Source organism: Caretta caretta, chromosome 1, assembly GCF_965140235.1.
Source record: "Caretta caretta isolate rCarCar2 chromosome 1, rCarCar1.hap1, whole genome shotgun sequence".
NCBI lineage: Eukaryota > Metazoa > Chordata > Testudines > Cheloniidae > Caretta > Caretta caretta.
Window position 1 is genome coordinate 121,572,599 of NC_134206.1, and position 17,248 is coordinate 121,589,846.

A 17,248-nucleotide genomic window follows, 5' to 3' on the forward strand; every position below is an offset into this window, starting at 1 on the left:
TATATGACGTTAATCCCAACTTTGCAACCACTGTAGTGCTGGACAACTGGTGTTCAGCACTGTCACCTACTCATGATCAAAAATTGAGGGCCTTGGGTTTTAATCATGATTAGCTGAAATGACACTGAACACAGATTTGTCCTGATCTATACTGCAAAGTGATGGTCAGTGGTGTCAGCTCACTCAATTTACAAAACGTTGCTCTATTCAAGCACCATTGTGGAGTAGACCATCTCCATTTGACTAATTTCTGCAGGAAGTAATCCCAGATGCCACCTTAGAAACTCTATTTTTGTTTGGAATAAATGCTCTTAAGATCTCAGAAGCATTTTCAAACTAAAATTGAAGCTTTTAGGCTTCTAAAGTGTCCAGAAGAAAAGTGAAATTCCAAAGGGGTGTATGCATGTAAATATAGGCTCATTTAAATGGAGACACTTGCCTATTGCCAAGGTCATTGCTTTGAGTTTATCTCTGACTAGTTTTACTACCATGCTTTTTTGCAGTGGGGTAGAGCGACAACACAGAACTGAGCGACATCTCCTCGCTAGTGAAAGAAATTTGTCTCCTAGTGTTTTATCCAGTGCATAAGCCAGAGTCTTTCCATCAATCACTAGGCCCAAGCTGGAATGCACTGAAGATGAAGGTGGAGAGAGAGGGCCAAACCCAACTGTCATATTTCCAGCAGTCTCGTCTATTGTGTTGTTTGAAAACTTAGACTCTATATACTGCAGACAGTGGTCCAGCAAAGCAGCACTTGTCTCCTGAAATACAATACAAAAATAAATATGCGTTAGTGAAAGTTGCTGCTGTGGGATCATGTAATCAACTTACTGTGCTTGTTATAAATTTAGAAATGGAGAACAATAGAGTCTTCAATATTGATTCCACTTTGACAATTTTTATTTCTATTATTCTTTCCTCCTTGTTTACTCCATCTAAAGACACTTAGTTCTTGTTGCAAAAGATACTGCTAGCAATTGATAAAGGGCTTAAAAGCAATTCTGTTTACTTTTCAACCTGCAGTGCTGTCTTACACTAATTTCTTTTAGCTTGTCCTCAGAATAGCAGAATTGACATGTGATATGAGAATCCGTGCTGAGCTAACTATGGTGATGAGCATCACAGAATGCTTATTAATCAAATCATTAATCAGGTATTTGTAAATGCCAATTAAGGGTTATTTAACTTATTTTAAAATCTATATCCTAACCAAACTTAATTAATAGAATGTATTACTAACATCTGAACATTTAAGATAAAATGCTATCAGTCTTGTAGCAAAATATTTTTCAAGTGATCAGAAATAAAGAAGTGAGATCACAGGAAATCAATTTACCAGCTAACTCGCTACACTCAAGTTATCTTTTCTTTCCTTTAGAAAAGAATTGTAGTTGGATAGTGTTGGTCTACCTCCAATTCTGGATTTGAAAGCTGATTTGATCACCACATTAAATGACTTTGGTGCTATCAACCTGGTTCCTTTTATGTTTGACCATATCAGCAAACCCCTTGCTATTGTGTATTTAAGACAAGCTGAGCAATGCCTGACCGTAGCTCGGGTTATCAGTCCATCATGACTATGAGCACTGAAATTCAAACATTTTCCTTATCATCAAATAAAAAGTCTATGTAGCAGAGTATGAATTACCTAGTATTACAGTCCATTGGCTTGAAAATAATTATTCTCAACAGGCAGTTCATTGTTTTCTCCTTCAAAAACATATGATAGATTGCTTTTGTATTTGCAGTGGGTGCCAATAAGAAACAAGTGAATACTATGTCCTGGCATGTACCTTACGATGGTATGTCCCAGTGGCTCTCAACCAGGGGTCCAGGGCCCCTTGGGGGGCCGCGAGGAGTTTTAGGGGATCCGCCAAGCTGGGTCAGCATTAGACTTGCTGGGGCCCAGGGCAGAAAGCTGAATCCCCACCACATGGGGCTGAATCCTGGGGCCCCAAGCCCTGCCACCCGGGGCTGAAGCCAAAGCCTTAGCAACTTAGCTTTGTGGGTCCCCGGTGGCATGGGGCCCCATGGAACTTCCCTGCTTGCTACCCCCTAGTGCTGGCACCGGCTTTTATATGCAGCAAAACAATTGTTGTGGCACAGGTGGACTGTGGAGCTTTTATAGCCTGTTGGGGGAGGCGGGGGGGGGGGGGGGGGAGTACCTCAGAAAGAAAAAGGTTGAGAACCCCTGGTATGTCCTACATTAAAATGTATACCAAAGAAAGGCATTCATTCATATTATGTTGTGATATACATTGATGTGCAGTGGTGCCCTCTGTATATAGTTTCAAGTTGTATCATGATATAAGGCACTAAAATCTGGGAGTATAAATAATTAATAAATATCCACCTACAAATCCTATCCCCTAAATATAGATTGAACAGGAAGAAGAAAGATAAAAGAAGAAGAAGAAGAAGAAAGCAATCAACCTTTTAACTGCAGCTGCCAAAATCAAAGCAAAACTAGTTCACCTTTGGACTTCAACCTAACATTTAACCATCTGACAAGGATCTGTTTACCAGTGAGTCAGCATTCAAGGTGATGATTTCCTCATCATGATCTAGTAGCTTGCATGCGTAAGCTATATTAATGGCAGTTTCTTGCTTGTCTCCAGTGAGAACCCAAAGCTGCAGCCCAGCTTTGCGTAAGTTTGCAATGGTTTCTGGGACACCATCTTGTAAACGGTCTTCAATACCAGTTGCACCTGAACACATGAATGAAGCAAATAAATCAATGACAAATAAATACTTGGCTACTCAATCTGATACATCATGAGTTCGTCTTAAAATCTGGTTTTGGAAACACCACCAGTCCCCTTCATTGGCAGATAACTCCTCTAACCTAACACATGTAAATGAAATTCTGACCACCATGATCAATAATGACTTCAGCTTTTTTTCAGGCAGCAGAGGGACTGTGAGGAGAGGGGAAGGATGAGGTTGGGGTAAATAACCAACCAGTCAACAGACATCATCATCCAGAGTTCAAATCCTAAAATTTTATACCAATATGATTCTGTTGAGTTCATCAGAGTTTAACTGATTTACACCAGTGTAAGCTCGAGGAAAATCAGGTTGATTGTGCCTCAGTTAGGCACAATGTCTCTGGGAGATGAGGGGGAGTTTTACTTCTGCAGCACCTGTTCATAGGGTACAGCACATCTGCTGGTTTGCTGGCTGGTGCTGAGGTCCTGTTGCCTCTCTGAGTACTCTGGAGAGACTAGTTCCAACAGAGGTGCTGGCCTGGAGCCATCCATGCAGTTACAAGGAATGCTATTGCCTATGCACAGCCACAAGGGGAAAGATGTATTTCGCCCCGCCTCACTTGTGCAATCCTGCAGTGCTTGCCATAGTGCACCGGTATGTAATTAGACTCAAAGTCTCATCTTCCGCCGTTTGAGGTTGTCAGAGGATAACTGGAAGAATAGATTGTTTATTTCTGGCTGGAGTCTGTTTGTATTTCTCCAGCTGTGGTTAACTATGTTTTTAATTTAGTATTAAGATGTGTATGTACACCCAGCAGCAATAGAAACAGCCGAGTCACATTTGCTTGAAATGATTAAAAACATTAGCACTATTCCAGTTATCTTTGCCAGAGAAAGAAACTAATTGCCTGAAGAAATAATGGATATTTATAATTTGTTGAGCTTTTGACATTTTAGTTAAGTAAATAAATAAAAATACTTAGCCCTTGTACAGTCCTTTACATTTACAAATTTTAACGATATCACAAAATCCCTAGGAAGTGAGTGTTATTATCCCTTTCTTCAGTGCATGCAGGCCCTAATCGTCCAATCATGCAAGTGCTTAACTTTATGAGGATGGTGTCAGGAATCAGGGCCTGCAGCAAAGCTAATCTCCAGGCAGCCTCATCAGTTTAGCTGGCTTGCAGCAGGCTGCCTGATTGGCCACACCACCTGATTGACTGGAGGGGCCAGTGGGCTGCTCTTAAGTCAGCAGCAACAGCAGCTAGCTGGATGCTCAATCTTATGCCCACCACTGTGCCTGTTCCAGTGTTAACTTGTTCCTGCTGCTCCTGTCCTGTCCCCAAGCATTGCCTCTGTCCTGCTCCTGCCCGATCCCCTCTTTGCCTGCTACCCTGCTTGCTCTAGTTCCAGACCACTGGCTTGACCTATGCTCTAGCTTCTGACTAATGGTTCAGGCTCTGACCCTAGACTTGGTTCCTGATGCTCCAGGCTTAAATTCAGCCAGAGCTGTCCAGAGTAGAGCTCTGGTAAATATTTTCAAACCCATGGGGCAGAAGTCCCAAGCTCCTGGCGGCCCCGCAAGGTGGAAGCTCTGAGTCCGAGGGCTCTGGGAAATACTCTTTGAGAATTTAAGCCCTGCTCTAATCACCATTGCCTGATGCCCACTCTGATCACTAGGCTAGACAATCCTCGCCCCAGTTGCCTGACACATGGGCCATCTCAACGAAACCACTTGTGTAAAGCATATGCATAAATCTTTGCAGGTTGAGCACCACAGAGAGGTTACAACTTAGACCTTTCAAAGTACTCCGTACAGGACCCTGACTCTGCTCTCATTGAAATCAAGGGAAATTTTACTACTGACTTCAATGGGAACAGTTAGGCTGACACATAGTACTTTTTGATAATCCTACCCTAAGTGACTTGCCTGAGGCAACACAACAAGTCAAACAGAGAGCCCAGGATTAAATGAGTTCCTACTTCCCGGAGTTGTGCTCACCTCAGTCCACTAAAACCATAAAAACAGTGTTTATGCACATCATTTTGTCGAAGTGTTTGGTGCCCCAGAGGGATGAAAAATCTCAAGTATTTCAAGATGCACCATCACTGTAACGAAAATCTGCAGACAGATTGGGCCAAATCCTGCTTTTCTTACTCAGGTCAGCCAAGTTCATTGAAGATAATGGGTCAGGTTCATTCCCGGTTTTACACCACTGGTTTAATTCAAGGGTTCCCAAACTTGGTTCACGGCTTGTTCAGGGTAAGCCCTGCAGCTTCCATTGGCAGGGAACGGTGAACTGCAGCCACTGGGAGCTGCGAGCGGCCGTACCTGCGGACTCTCAGGTAAAAAATGCGTCTTGCAGCCCGCCAGGGGCTTACCCTGAACAAGCCACGAACCAAATTTGGGAACCCCTGGTTTAATTGGTATTACATCTGGGATAAAATTGTTACCTAAGCAAGGCAAACAGGATGGGTCTTGTGTTAATTATTATCCCATTCTTTTGCAATGATGCAAAAGACACTCGTGAGAAAATCCAGTAATAACCAATTTCTGTATGCATAGAAATCATTGAAAAGATAGAGCAGAGTTTTAAAATCAAACTTTGAAAATGTTTAACACATTTTAATTTCATGTCCAGCTCTCATGTAGTTACCAAGTAGATGCAGATTTGTCTCTATACGAAGTGCAGATTGAAACAGCAGCTCTTCGCGGTTTTCAATAGACGATTCCGCTACTAAATGACTTTTTAGCCAGTTAGCATATTCTTCTTTGCTTAGAACCTATTTAAAAGGAGAAGGTAAGCGTACATCCAAAAAGATGCAAAAGCATTCATGCATTACTGAGTAAAATGAAAAAAAAAACCCTAATAAATGTTCTTGCTAATGGACTGCAACAAAAAGATTTGTCATTACGCTCCTTAAAAGCAAACTAAGAGCTTCATATACTTACTCTCTTGGCAATACACAAGGTCCGCAGCCCGTCTACAGCATACAGATTAAGGTAATTCTGAGTTTTGCTTTGGATTTTTTTTTGATGTTTGCCTCTAGGGTCATCTAGTTAAAAATAAAGGAGAAATTTATGAAAAATAATAGCAATTAAATGGCCTTAGAGAATATAATTGTTTCTTCAGCACTTACTGTACAAAAGCTTAAGAGGCGATACTTTTAAAGAGCTCCTGACGTCTCAGGGGAAACTTTGAAAAGCTTTCTATTTAGAAACAATTCTCTTCACATACTATCTATTTTTTAAATTCCCTCTTTAAAAGTCACCAAGAACAACTGTATAACAATAAGATCTTTCCTTATTAAGCATTCATCTGCTCCTCAAGTATTTTGTGACATCATGATAATCTCCACAGCAACCAAGTAAGTCATGAACAGAGGTATGATTTCAAATTGGCAATAAACAGAAGCAGATGTGCTATATATCAAAAGTCTTATGATTAACCAAATGTTTCCAAATAAATGTGGGTAGAAAAGATATTTAATTATATTTAGAAATAATACTACGTTCTCAAAATGCGGTTGTCAAGAGTTGGAAAGGGATGATATATTCATCCTCCAGGATCAAGACAGACTCAAGTACAATGTACAATCACAGCAATAACCAGTAATAAAAATTAATTGTAATAACAGTGATAAAGCAAGGATCAGCAACCTTTGGCACATGGCACGCCAGGGCTGGGCCGCTTTGTTTACCTGCTGTGTCCCCAGGTTCGGCCGACCGCAGCTCCTACTGGCTGCAGTTCGCTGCTCCAGGCCAATGGGGGCTGTGGGAAGCGGCGCGGGCCGAGGGATGTGCTGGCTGCCACTGCCTGCAGTCCCCATTGGCCTGGAACAGGAAACCGCGGCCAGTGGAAGCTGCGATCGGCCGAACCTGCAGACGCAGCAGGTAAACATACTGGCCTGGCCTGCCAGGGGGCTTACCCTGGCGGGCCACGTGCCAAAGGTTGCCAATCCCTGGTGATAAAGTGAACAGAGAAGCAGACAAGAGAAAGCATTTTAGGTTGAAACAATAGAGTGAGAATACTTGAGAAACCTTGATATCTTGAGGCAGCAATTTTTCTATAAACCAAAATAATTTCTGAAAGTCTACAAGTTTTCTAGGTTTATAAGACATAGGACTTCAGAGGGATAGGCCTATGCGGTGTTCCTCAAGCAATATTGGTGTTATTGGTACTTCTTGCTTTACATGGTTCACAGTTGTGATTGAAACTGGAGATAAGGGGTTAGGAAGGCACGATAGAGTGTAAGCACTTCTCGGTAAGTTTGCTCTCACCCAGCAAGGATATTAGCAGTGGGCCTGGAGAATAGGTAACTTTCTAATATCAGATCAAATGAGGATAGTGATGATTGTCATATTTATCCAGGGTATGTTATGTCTGTCTTACCTATCTTGGACTTTTATACTGGCACTCAACACCATAGTATCTGAGCACCTTCCAGAAAAAATCAACAGCAAAGTCCCTAGTGAACTTTATGGAGTTTCTGGCTCTTTTTCCTTTTCATAGTACAGTGGAGTCACATCTTACATGGGGGTTAGGTTCTAAAGTCAGCACGTAAGGCGAAAATCACGTATTGTCAAAATTACCCTTGAAAATCCCTTACATCACCCATAAAGTACAGTATACTGCACATGATTTTGTGTATACAACCCTGTACAGTAATATGTATAAATGTATAATGTATACAGTAATGTACAGTATATAATAAAGAGTACATATGCAAAATATAATTTTACAGTACTGTATTTTTAATTACAGGGGGTAATTACAGGAGGGGATAATTACAGGGGGTCATCAGGGCTTGATGTCGACCCAGGAGATGGAGGAGACGGAGAGCCTGGGTGATGGAGAGTGAGTCTTAGACGAAGTGGTTGGCTCTGGTTCAGCTCGAGAAGTTGATTGCATAGGCTCATCTGCTGCTGGTTGTTTTTCCTTGAAAAACATGGTGATTGGCAACTGTCGCTGTTGTTTCTTGAGCTGCTCAAACATTTCTTGATACGGTCTCAAATTGTCCATAATACTACATGTGATTTTGAGGCTTCGTTCCATAGAGGGATCGTATTCAGAAATTAAATCATTCAAGTGTTTCACTGCTTGGAACACTTCAGCAAATTTATGAAGATTCCAACTTGCTGGTTCTTCCTGTTCGTCGTCGTCATCTTTGTCTTCTGTAGATGATTTTATCAGTTCCTCTAAATCTTCGTTAGTCAATGTTTCTCTATGGCTCTCAATTAATTCTTCAATTTCTTCCTCAAGGATGTCGACAAAGCCATCACCACCCACTGGCCTGGCCACCTGAATAATGCGTCTCACTTCTTTGTCAATGGTCGGGAAACCCTTAAAATCATTCACACATTCTTTCCATAGGTTTCGCCAACATGCATTGACTGTTTCAGGCTTGATTGCATCCATTGCCTGTTTAATATAAGTGATGCAATCGGCAATGTTGAAGGACTTCCAACACTCCATCACATTAAGATTGGGATCAGCATCCATAGCGCTACGTGTCCGTGAGAACGTAAGCCTCATGTATGTGGCCTCAAAACAGCGAATCATGCCTTGGTTGAGAGGTTGGAGGATGAAGGTGGTATTGGGGGGGAGAAAGACGACTTCAACGTTGTAATGCGCAAACTGGAGTGCCGCAGGGTGGCCAGGAGCATTGTCTACCATCAGCAGCACTTTAAAGTCAAGTCCTTTCTCTTCGAGGTACCGCTTGACCTCCGGAATGAAACACTTGTGGAACCAATCCAGAAATAATGCTGCCATCACCCAAGCCTTTTCCTTTGATTGCCAGAACACAGGCAGGAGATTTTTGTTTTTGCCTGTTAGGGCATGGGGATTTGCAGCCCTGGAGAGCAAGCCCGGCTTTACTAAATGCCTAGCCGCATTGCCACAAAACAACAGTCACACGGTCTTTAGCTGCTTTGAAGCCAGGGGCTTGTCTTTCTGATTTCGAAGTGTAAGTGCGGTTGGGCATTTCTTTCCAGAAGAGCCCAGTTTCATCAGCATTAAAAACTTGTTCCGCAAGATAGCCCTTTTCTTTTATGATTTTCTTTAATTGTTTGGGGTAGGCTTTTGCTGCCTCTTCATTGGCAGATGCAGCTTCACCAGTAGTCTGCACGTTTTTGAGGTTGAAGTGGTTCCTAAAACTGTTAAGCCAACCTTGGCTGGCTTTGAATTCCTTCTCATCAGAAGGCTTTCCCTCTTCAGTGGGAGGTTTGAACAGCGCATAGAGGCTAAGAGCCTTTTCTCGCACTATGTTGCCATCGATAGGCACACGTTTACGGTTCATGTCTTCCAGCCATAAGTTTAATGCCTTTTCAGTCTTCAGTAAAGTCTTATCATGCACCTGGCTCGTCACCTTAGCAGTCATTGGAATGCCTGATGCCACGGCTTGATGAATTTCTCTCTCTCGAATCTTGATGGCATGGATGCTAGATTTGTTGCGGTCATATTTACGCGCCATGTTGGAGACCGACATACCGTTTCTCAATAAGTCCAACACAGCCAGTTTTTTCTCCAGTGTTGGAACAGATCGATGTTTCTTCGGTTGAGCACCAGAGGAAGAATTTGGCTTGCATTTAGGGGCCATGTTGTATGAAAAATACGTACATTATCTTTAAACACTAGAATCACAGTCAGTGCGGCTAGATGCTCACACTATGCGAGGCACGCGGGAACTGAGACCGACTGAGGGAACAGCAGATTCACGTCTCCCATCTCACGCTCACTCTGGGGCACACGCTTATTGAACGGAATGGTGGGCGGAATCACCAGCACTATTTACAGGTATCTTGTTATTTTTCTTTTTTTTTTGCCGAGCGTGTATAGTTGACTTTGCGTAATTTAAATGCGCGTATGATGCGACTCACCTATAAATAACTCTGCTTTTCTTTTTGATCTTTTTAATTTCCGTTTTTATTTTTAGGTAGTTGATTTTTTGGGGGTAGACAAAAGCATTATTTTCTTTCAGCATTTCTTTGTTTCAGGGCAGCAGGTCCCTGTCCTAAGCTTCCTGAGCAGTGGCAGTGCACATTATTAACAATGGCTTAGCAGACTTATAGTAGAAATGTTTTTTGTGATTGTTTGCCCAACCTTGCTTAAATCTGGTTTGGCTTCACAACTTCAAGTTTCATGTTTCTTTTAGGAAACAGTTTTGAGGGAATACATATGCATACCAACAACGGAGAGAGTAACTTACCAAAAGATATGTGCTGATACTCAAGTAACTTAAGACAGGTTTCTTTGCCAGCATTCTTGGATTTAGTGTGTACGCAACTCTTTTACAACAATTGGAAAGATAATTCTTTCAAGGATGTCCAGCCTTTAAATCTGGGGTCACTCTTCTGGTAGTGTTACAGTTCTCTTATCTGAAAAATCTGTTATAATAATCTTCAACAATTATATAATCTAAGTTGTTGCACACAAACAGATGGTCTTGTTGGCATTTCAGTAGCATCCTTGTTTGTTTTTTTTCTTAATATGACTCATACACTGAAACTTTCAAGTTTTGCTGACATCATTAATGATACTGTTCAATTTGCTGACACATACACAGCCAAAAAAGAACATCTTGGGCTTTGTTTACATTTTCCTATGTCCATGAACCCACACAATATAATTGTATATTACCACAATGTATGTTCATGTTAGCTGTTATATATAAAACTATTTTCTCACCTTTAAAGATTGTGCCATCCAAAAGCACAACTCTGTAGTTCCATTAATCTATAATGTTCGGAGTACAACTTTTCTAATGTCTGGCCATTCATTCAGTATTACTGGATTCAAAACCTTTATTTGTTCATTTTCAGTACCATCTTCACTTTCTGTCATTTTCTGGAGTACCATATGTAGCTGCATGCCCATTCATCCACTAGTGTTATGTGGATATTTTCTTGACAGAGTACCTGCAATAGATTTTATCTTTTCCTGGAAGATGAGCAATATCAATATTGTATTTATGCAATCGGAAAGCCATTCCTGGGTGGTTTTGCCAGAGATAGAGATTGCTTCAGGAATTATTCAAACAGTTCACAAGCTGATTCAGCTGTAACTCAGGGCTGGAACACACATTTACTGAACTTGCAGCCAAATACAATTACATGTAGTTTCTTTTATACACATACATAATTATTCTCTGTGGTGTATGAGACTTGCAAAGACATGGCCTTCTGGGAGCAGTCCTGAAACAAGTCCATTTTTAGATGCATCTAGTTTTAGAGAGTCAGCATTTTTTAAAGGAACAAAACATGGAAACACTGAACCTATTTCATTGTGATAAGGTCTTTCGTATTGTAGAAAGCAATGTTGTTTGCTTGCTTATTCCAGATGAAGTATCTCACTGTAGAAGCCATCACAGTGATGCAGTGATTTTGGATAAGTTTGGTGCAATCTTGGACAGGTTGTTAAAACACACCAAGAACTGTTTCTGTCACTATAAGCTTATGTGACATTAACTGGATCTGGTTTGATACCACCAGCATTAAGAACAGGTTCAAAATATCTTACTCTTTGGAACATAGAAAATGATTTTCTATGGATGAAGATACATACCTTTTTTATGTGATCTCTCATGTACAGAATGAAGGATTGCATCACATTCCTTATTTTATTGAACAAATAATAGGGAATCAACTATGATAGCTGCAATTCCTTTTAATCCTTCATATGCCTCTCATCAGTCTTGCACTGAAATTCACCTTCTGGTCAGATATAAGTAAGTAAATAAAAAGGCAGAGAAAAGGAATCTGCTAAAGTTATCAAAAGATATGTGCTGATAAGCAAGTACCCTAAAACAGGTTTCTTTTGCCAGCATTCTTGGATTTGGTCTGTATGCAACTGTTTTACAACAATTGGCAATTATAATTCTTTCAAGGATGTCCAGCACATGTAGCCAAAGGAATCAGCCAAAATCTATGTTGAAAGTTGGTAGCTATGATGTCTGTGCAGTTGTCCAATACCTTGACCTTGCATCCACCCACTCAAACAGTACACACTCGTAAATTTATATGTGATGTCTTCAACAATTGGCAAAGGATGACATGTTTGTTTAATTACTCAGAACCAAAGAGAGAGTCAGGTTTGCTTGTTTGAACTTTTTCCATGACCACATATGAGTTAATCAAACCTGTCATTGCTTTAGTAATGAGAGCTATATGTAATCTAATTCCTGCTCAAGTTGATTACTCAGTTTAAATCAGGGGTTTCAAACTCAATTTACCTTAGGGCCAGTGCCAGTCCTCAAATCATCCCAGCGGGCCAATAATGTCACTGAGGAGGGTGATCAGAAAAGAAAATGTTTATATTGTATTTTTTATTTTGAATTTCTTCAAAATAATAAAACTGGTGTACAACTTTATACAATGCTTTGCCTGCCAGAGAGTTTTTAGTGTTTTCCAGACACCTGGCAACACTTCAGTTCTGTCAGTTTGTTGATGTTTGGCCTCAGTGACTGAGCAGTTGAAACCTTCAGGATTGCATCAGATAGTTGTGTTCAGCATCTTGACTTGTTTATATTCATTGTGAAAAAAAGTGATGATGACTCTATGGCTGACTCTGCCCGGTGACTAGTGATGGTATCTCTGTCCCTCTCCCCCAGCCAATGGGAGCTGCACTAGACATTGCTGGCAGCATGTCTGCCTGCGTCTCTCCTCCGCGGGCTGCAGTGAGGGGGGTTCTCGGGTCGCAGATGGCCCACGGGGAGTCTCAGGCTCAGGCTCAGGCACACGGGGAGTCTCAGGCTTGGAGGGAGGCCACGCTGTCTTGCTGCATCAGGCACCAAAGAACAGTCAAGTCGCCATTAATGGCTCTGGCCCTCTGGGCGGGACAGAGCAAAAAGCAGTCTCTAGTCCCAGCTTCCTGGCTAGGGCAGACAACAATCACAGTCTAAGGCTCTCACTCTCTGTAAGGGCCAGAGCAATGAGCATCGTCACAGACCTTTGGGCCTAAGGGAGTATTGAAGATAAGGTCCGTGCAGGATGGATCCCCGAGTAAAATTCCATGAATGAAGCTGAACAACCAAGTTAGCATTTGTACCCATGGGCAGATTAATTGATACTTAAGGTCACTCAGAGCAGTTTACTAAAGACAACCTACTTATGGCAGTTGATCAGAGTGCTGGGAAGGAAGGTAGAGGCAATTACTACACTTTGCTATATTTATGAATCCAAAAGTTACAAAACCTCATGACTCAATTCTGGATATGAGTCTTTATAAAAAAAATATCAAAAATTCTAAAAACAGGGTCAGTTCTGACATCTCCAAGTGCTGTGGTTCAGAGTTGTTCTATTTCTGTGTGCCAATTGGTAGATTTCATCCCTTCCAAACAGCAATTCTCAAAGCTCTCCCTTTATCCTTTTCTGACCAATACCAGAATATTTGTTTTACATTAATAGCAGATTTTTTTTGCAACTGCCTATGTGTGAAAGCAGACTCTTCTTCTCCTAACTTTAATGTCATAGTGAGTTCTATTAAACTTTCCCAGCACTACAAATTCTTTAGTAACATTTTTGGAGGGAAACAAGTAACCTCAGATGCGTTATGTGTATTCCTTGATATCAGTAACTTCAGACACTATTCAAGAATACTTTATAATGAGCTAAGGACAAGTTCTTGAATTTCTGGCTCTGCTGTGACCTATATAGCTGTAAAACGACAACGAATTGTGACAGATTGAAATCCTGTAATATCCTGGACAAACTTTATTGAATTAAGTTAAACCTTATTGAATTAGGGGTAATACCTCTGTGGTCCATTGTATTAAAAATGCAGTTGTGTATTGTTATTGTGGAATTGTATGTAATTCCCCTCAGAGAACGGGGATGCTGATGTAATTCCTCTGGTTATCAGCCCTTTGAAGTCACTCCCCTGGAGAGGTTCACATATATCAGTTCAAACTGGATTTTTGAGGGTCCAACAAAGAAAGGATTTTTGGATAAATAGCCTAGTTTTAAACAGGCTCAGGGCCTTCTTCCTGCTCCTGTAAATAGACAGGATCCTGGGTCCATGGAGGGCCCAATCCTTACAGAAGGGTTGGAAGGACTTGGCCTATTGAGGCCCGATAAAACTGGTTGCTTGTTAGAAGCTGATGCTGTGATGAACTTGAAACCAAAACAAAACCCCTTAGGAGGAGTGTGGAAGGACTACTCCTGCCAGAGTCCATGTAAGGGGTGGGGTGATCTCTGGTAAGCTTATTAGCAGGTAGGTAAGTTCCTTTTTGGCTTTTAATATGTTTTCTCTCTAATGCTTTTTACCTTAAGAACAAAGTAGGCTTTCTTAGAAAGCACTGTGTAGTAACTTATAACTGTGGGCAGTCACACTGCTAACTCTCTCTGAAGAGGATGCAAGCACATGTGTTTGGCCAATCTGTCCAAGCACGTGACAGTTACTCTGAACTATGACACTAAATTAACATTTCCTGTAGCTCTTTAATGCAAATTACACGGTATGATCCTTTCACTGGTATTTACTTCAGCAGCCGTCTGTAATGTGAAAGTAACCATAAAGTCAACACACTAGTGACGTACAGGAAATCTCTGTAATACGTTAGATTTCTGTCCATTCACACTGGGTTAACATTTGAATGTTGTACATAATTAAACGTTGAACACAGTAAATCAGACATCACACATATTGAAAAATCTAGGTCTCAAATAAGTGTATAAGAGACCACCAGATTGTCTTTAAATCCAATTGATTATAATAAAGAGGCATTAAAATTGCGTCTGGTTCAAGCATGTTCACATATCTGAGACTCTGTAACTGAAAAAACACCTTCCAAAAGATAAGCTTCCTGTTCACAGTTAGAAGTCTATTCATCACTAATCATCTGCATCTTTAAAACTAAGACCACTATTAGTAATTACCCAAACAACATTTATCTTAATACAAAAACATCTGAGTAAGCAAGCAATGTTGGGAAAATGTACTCAATGAAAGGTAAATTGATTTGGCAAGGTCTTGAAAAACATTCACTTAAAATAAGGTTTGCCATTGGGAAAAGCTCATACTGAAATCAATATTACTCACATTTCTTTAGGCAAGGTACCAACAATCCATTATAAAAAGTTACTGGTTATTGAGTTTATAAAAGAAGCAGAGAGGTCCTGCTATAATACATTTCCGCATACCCGTAAATGATACAGATCTAGCTCTGAGCTAGAGAACTACAATTGGACATGACGAGATTGAAGTTCTCTAGCAGGGTCTAAGAGTTAATTGGAGAAAAAGTAAGTGAGAACTATACCTGAAGAACAGGGCAGAAGAAGATCCATAATAACTGAATCCGCTCCTTTAGTGTAAACATTTATTTCATCTGTAAGGGGATGCCTAACCACCACTGACATTCTTTTTCTGATGGAATCGAAGCCCAGTGTGTGCAAGAGTTCAAAGGTTAACCTTCCCAGATGAGGTAGCTCTACTGATACCTGGTCAGTCAGCCTTCCAACCAGAGCACAGTTATATGCCCGAGCTGCGTAGACAAGCGCAGCTTCATCTGGACTCTCTGCCTCATAACGGAGTTCTCCTTCTTCAGGTCCACTCCTGATAGCCCTTCTGCCCTGCTGTGAGCTATATCCATTGTTATTCATCTGCGGAGAGTGTGCCAACTGCTCTTCCAGTTTTAATAAAGTGCTCTCAGTGGATGTAGATGAAAGGATACTAGAACTGAGTCTGGGCATGGATTTACTGGTAGTCAGGCTTGATGAACTGCTGCTGTTAGATCCAGAGGTCAGACGGCTGGGAGTGAATCTTCGAATGAAGTCTTCTATGGTCTTTACGGGTGACTTCAGTTCAAATCTAACTCTAACCTTGAGAAGTAAAAACCAACAGCCAAAAAAAGGATATATAAGAAATCTGACATTTTCATTTGATAACTCAAAGAAAGAAGCAAATCTCAGTCAATGGCAAAAAGCTACGACAATCAGAGATGAACAAGCAAGTGAACAAGAATCCCTAGGCTGACACTGTACCAGAAATATTACTGGAACCAGTTTGTATACGCTTCAGAATTTACACTATTGTTGACCCTTCCTTGTGGACCAATGTTAGAATCGCACCCTAAAAATAATGTTAATATAACTAAGACCTTTGCATTCTATGGGTATATCTAAGTGTGTAAATTCAGCTTCAGGAGACATACCCCTGCTAGCTCTGATCAAGCTAGCGCATTCAAAATAGAAGTTACTCTTAGGGGAATTCTGTGCCGCTGCGTGTGTGCATATTTTAAATTTTTTGCTCAGAAAAAAGCTTCTGCTGGAAAGTTGCTGCAGTTCTGCCTTTTGCCCATCAGAGGGAACTGTGGCGATAGAATAAAGCAGCAGCTCCTGGCCAGCTATGAAGAGAAAGAGGCTGCAGTGCCTTCTCCACAGCACCTGTCAGATCAGGTCAGGAGGTGGGGACTATGGGGGGAGATGGGTAGCGTGCGGCTGCTGGGGCATCAGACAGGGGCTCATAAGGGCTAGTGGGGAAGGACAAACTGAGGTAGGGGCTGAATGGGAGTGGAGGCACAGTGTCATGGGGGGGAGGAAGGTGCAAAGCCACATAGGGATGGGGAGAGGATGCAGAGCTACAGGAGGGAGGAGGATTGCTGAGTGGGGGCACAGACACATGTGGACAGCGGGAGGGGTGCAATGCCACGTAGGGATGGGGGATGGCTGAGTGAGGGCACAGAGACACATGAGGGCAGCGGGAGGGGTGCAGGGCCACATGGGGATGGTGGGAGTAGGTGTCTGAGTGGGGATGGAGGGACACTTGGGGACAGGGGAAGATGTACCTGAGTGAATGGGAGAGGCTAGCGGTCAGCCAGGGTTTTCCTGGGGGAAACTCCCTAACAATCCACCCCACACCCCAAAAGCTGTTCCATACTTTCCCACCCATATCCAACAATGTTCCAAGTTCACACCCAGGCTCCTTCCCAGCAATTACTTCCCTCTCTGTCAGTTCCTCCATTACTCCTGACTGCCCCCAAGCCTTTGCATTGCTCCTGAGGGGTGCAGGAAATATGGTTCTGTATTGTAGTTTAAATGAATTAATATGTCTAGTAAGGAATCTATTTGTCAAAAAATACATCCTGAATCTTTTGTTGTCTGTATTGTTACAGACATACTTACTGACAGGTATTTTGAAAAAAATGACCAAAAATAATTGAAACTAGTGTGTTTTTGACAAATAAAATATGCAAAATTTGAAAATATTGTGTGCAGTATTTTAAATATTTTGTTGCAGAATTTCTAATTTTTTGGCACAGAATTCCCCCAGGAGTAAGAACTGTGGCCATGTTGGTGTGAGCAGCAGAAGGGGCTACCCACACCGAGTATGAGCCCATCTGAGACTATAGGTATGTAGTTGGGGCAGCTAGCTCCTCCTGCCACTTGTGATGCTGTGGCTACATCACTATTTTTAGTGCACTAGCTTGATCAGAGCTAACCAGGCATGTCTCTTCCTACTGGGATTTACAAATTCCAGCTCTAGCGTAGACGTACCACTTGTGAGTATTCAGTAAAGTTGGTCAAAAAATGTTTCTGGAACACT

At 41.6% G+C, this 17,248-nt stretch overlaps 1 protein-coding gene across 3 annotated transcripts in view; it reads right to left on the minus strand.

Annotated features, from left to right (window-relative positions):
- ATP10A (ATPase phospholipid transporting 10A (putative)) overlaps window positions 1–17,248 on the minus strand; it is a 156,148-nt gene that overhangs the window by 14,691 nt on the left and 124,209 nt on the right. For all 3 annotated transcript variants that reach the window (XM_075130796.1, XM_075130795.1, XM_048858802.2), the window contains exons 10-14: window positions 14,964–15,525; window positions 5,662–5,765; window positions 5,366–5,492; window positions 2,524–2,708; window positions 440–761 (exon numbers count right to left, since the gene is read on the minus strand). In XM_075130796.1, the coding sequence (XP_074986897.1) occupies window positions 440–761; window positions 2,524–2,708; window positions 5,366–5,492; window positions 5,662–5,765; window positions 14,964–15,525 (1,300 nt within the window). The remainder of the gene's footprint in view (window positions 1–439; window positions 762–2,523; window positions 2,709–5,365; window positions 5,493–5,661; window positions 5,766–14,963; window positions 15,526–17,248) is intronic.